At 39.2% G+C, this 2,560-nt stretch overlaps 1 protein-coding gene across 1 annotated transcript; it reads left to right on the top strand.

Moving 5' to 3' along the window:
* The first annotated feature begins 311 nt into the window (after nucleotides 1–311).
* On the top strand, nucleotides 312–1,001 carry LOC106472226 (twist-related protein 2-like). Its single transcript, XM_013932855.1, has one exon. It carries the CDS (start codon nucleotides 312–314, stop codon nucleotides 999–1,001), a length of 690 nt encoding a protein of 229 aa, XP_013788309.1.
* Nucleotides 1,002–2,560: the final 1,559 nt, after the last annotated feature.

Here is a 2,560-nt window from a genome sequence, read left to right as displayed (position 1 = left end):
GTGTTAACAAATGTCATAGCTTTGTTGTCTGTAACTCACCGGATTGGCCCATTCACTTTCAAATTACGACTTATAACTGGATGAAAAGTATATCACGTGGTTGAAAAAAAGGACGTCGTGTAAAGGAAGAGGGCGTTCACTTTAAATCTGGTGTGTAAGTGATGCACGTGTAAATAGCTAGACGCGGTTAGAGCGACGTGAGGACTAACCTGAGGCTACTGGTTAATATCTCGACCTGCTTGTGTGTGTGTGTGTGTGCTGATTTGGATATCACAAAAGAGCAAAAGGAATAATTAATGCTTCGGGCGGAAATGACGCCCTTTCCAAATATGGACGACACTTTGACCACAGAGTCCAACTTTTCCACGGACCGAATTTCGGTTTCTTCCTTGTCAGATACAAGCGCAACTTTCACTACAACGTCGGCGTACACTCCTTCATCTTGCTCTGCCCCTATCAAGTCCGAACCCCTAATCACAGATCAACACGAAGTAACACAGTCTCATCTGTTTAATTACCCCATAGGGAACTCTCTCCAAACCCGGACTTTAATAGCTGGCGGAGAAGTGAAAATATCGGCACTATCCGACGACCGAGGTGACGGAAAGATACACCGAAAACGTCGCATCGGAAAGAGGAGTGACCCTACTGGTCAATGTTCGCGAGAATCCGCGCGACATCCTCGTAAAAGGTCATACCAGAATTTCGAGGAACTACAGAATCAAAGGATTCTAGCTAACGTTCGAGAACGTCAGAGAACCCAGAATTTGAACGAAGCCTTTGCTGCCCTCAGGAAAATCATTCCAACACTACCTTCTGATAAACTGAGTAAAATCCAGACTCTCAAACTAGCGGCTAGATACATCGACTTCCTTTACCAAGTCTTAAAAAATGATGACCGGGATGGAAAACTGGCTAGTCCCTGCAGCTACGTGGCCCACGAGCGCCTCAGCTATGCCTTCTCCGTTTGGAGGATGGAGGGTGCCTTGTCGGGACATTAGGATTGTTGCTATGGGAACTTGTACGATAATAAAAAAGTGAGTACCGTTTAACACTTAGAGATTTCGAATATGTAGTATAATGAAATTCTTGACTTACTAGCAGACGACTTTTTCCTGAACAATGGCTGTGTCTTTACAAAATATCAGGAATGTGTGTTAGAGGATTTGTTATATATATTTCCATAAGAAACAGGTACAGGTTTCAATCTTAGCTTTCGTGTCTCCTCTACTTTCTAGATCAATTCAATCATTTTTAACCATCAAATTACCTTGTTGTTTTTGTACCATTCGCTATCTGTGGGGTCCACAAGTTCCACATATCCAGTAACTTTGTTTCTGTCTGTTACAATACTCATTGTAAAGAACTGACCTAAACTTTACAATTCACTTACTGATACCTGAAGAAGAGCATCGCCCGAAACATTTTATCCACAATTATATATATATATATATTAACTCCTTAGTGGTTGGACCTATAACATACTTCTTGTTATCTGTTTCAACAACCACTACGCGTAATTTCCTACACAGTTTTTTTTACAATTCACTTGCTTATTAATCTACACCGAAACAGCTGTTGTTCATGAAAACTGATGATATATATATATATGTATGTTGTCTGGAACACTACCATACCTGTTGTATCCCAGCCGGCCTGTTGATTGCTGGTATTCTTCTTCTATGCTTCACTCATGGGGAGGTGGGGTTCCATTCCAGAATTCAGATAGGGTACCTAATAAAATTGATATTCAAGTCCCCCCAAAGGAAGTTAAATCAGGTACTGCAAAGAGTCCCGGTTGCAATGATGATAGAATAATTAGATTCAGAATAGAACTACTGCTATAACTGCCTTAGGGTCACGTGTGTTCCCCGAGAAGACAGCAATAAGTTTACGGACTTTACGAGGCTTAAATCCGGGGTTCGATTACCGCATGGGATCCAGTAGATAGCCCAGTGTGGCTTTGTTCTAAAATATAAAAAAAATTGCTTACGTGTATCCTCCGGTAGGACAGTGGTAAGTTACGGCCCTAAAATCAGGGGTTCGATTCTCCGCGGAGGATCCAATAGATAATCCAATGTGGCTTTGCTCTGAAATAAAAAAAATGAGTCCCCTGCTGTCTAAAAACTGTTAACTACTCACAAAACAAACCGAATAATGTACAATAAAAACAAGATAAAGGAGACTTATAAAGGAGTCTTCCGAGAGTTAAGAGTAATACATTCTTAAATACGGTTTCGAACCCAGAATTCCTCTCTCTCACCGTGTACATAAGTTTCTCGAGTAAGAAATGCTGAACTAGATCTGAAGAATTAAAAAAAAATTTTGGTAGAATATTTAAGTAAATTTCATTTGATCATTAAATCATTTTATGAATGGTAGTGTACTTCACAAAGTACACAGATTTTCTGAGAAGCTTGTAATATATGTATACATTAATGTGGTCATAACGATGAATTATAATACATCTTAAATTTTCAACATAACACAAATACATATGTATAATATTAACACAATACAAATACATCTTTATGATATTAACACAATACAAATACATCTT

The sequence above is a fragment of the Limulus polyphemus genome, unplaced genomic scaffold, assembly GCF_000517525.1.
Source record: "Limulus polyphemus unplaced genomic scaffold, Limulus_polyphemus-2.1.2 Scaffold5175, whole genome shotgun sequence".
In the NCBI taxonomy this organism is placed as follows: domain Eukaryota; kingdom Metazoa; phylum Arthropoda; class Merostomata; order Xiphosura; family Limulidae; genus Limulus; species Limulus polyphemus.
Note: the sequence above shows the minus strand (reverse complement) of the source record. Positions and strands in the feature narration are given on the sequence as shown.

Excerpts from the sequence above, each read along its gene's own strand:
- LOC106472226 (XM_013932855.1), top strand. The coding sequence starts at position 312 with ATGACGCCCTTTCCAAATATGGACGACACTTTGACCACAGAGTCCAAC.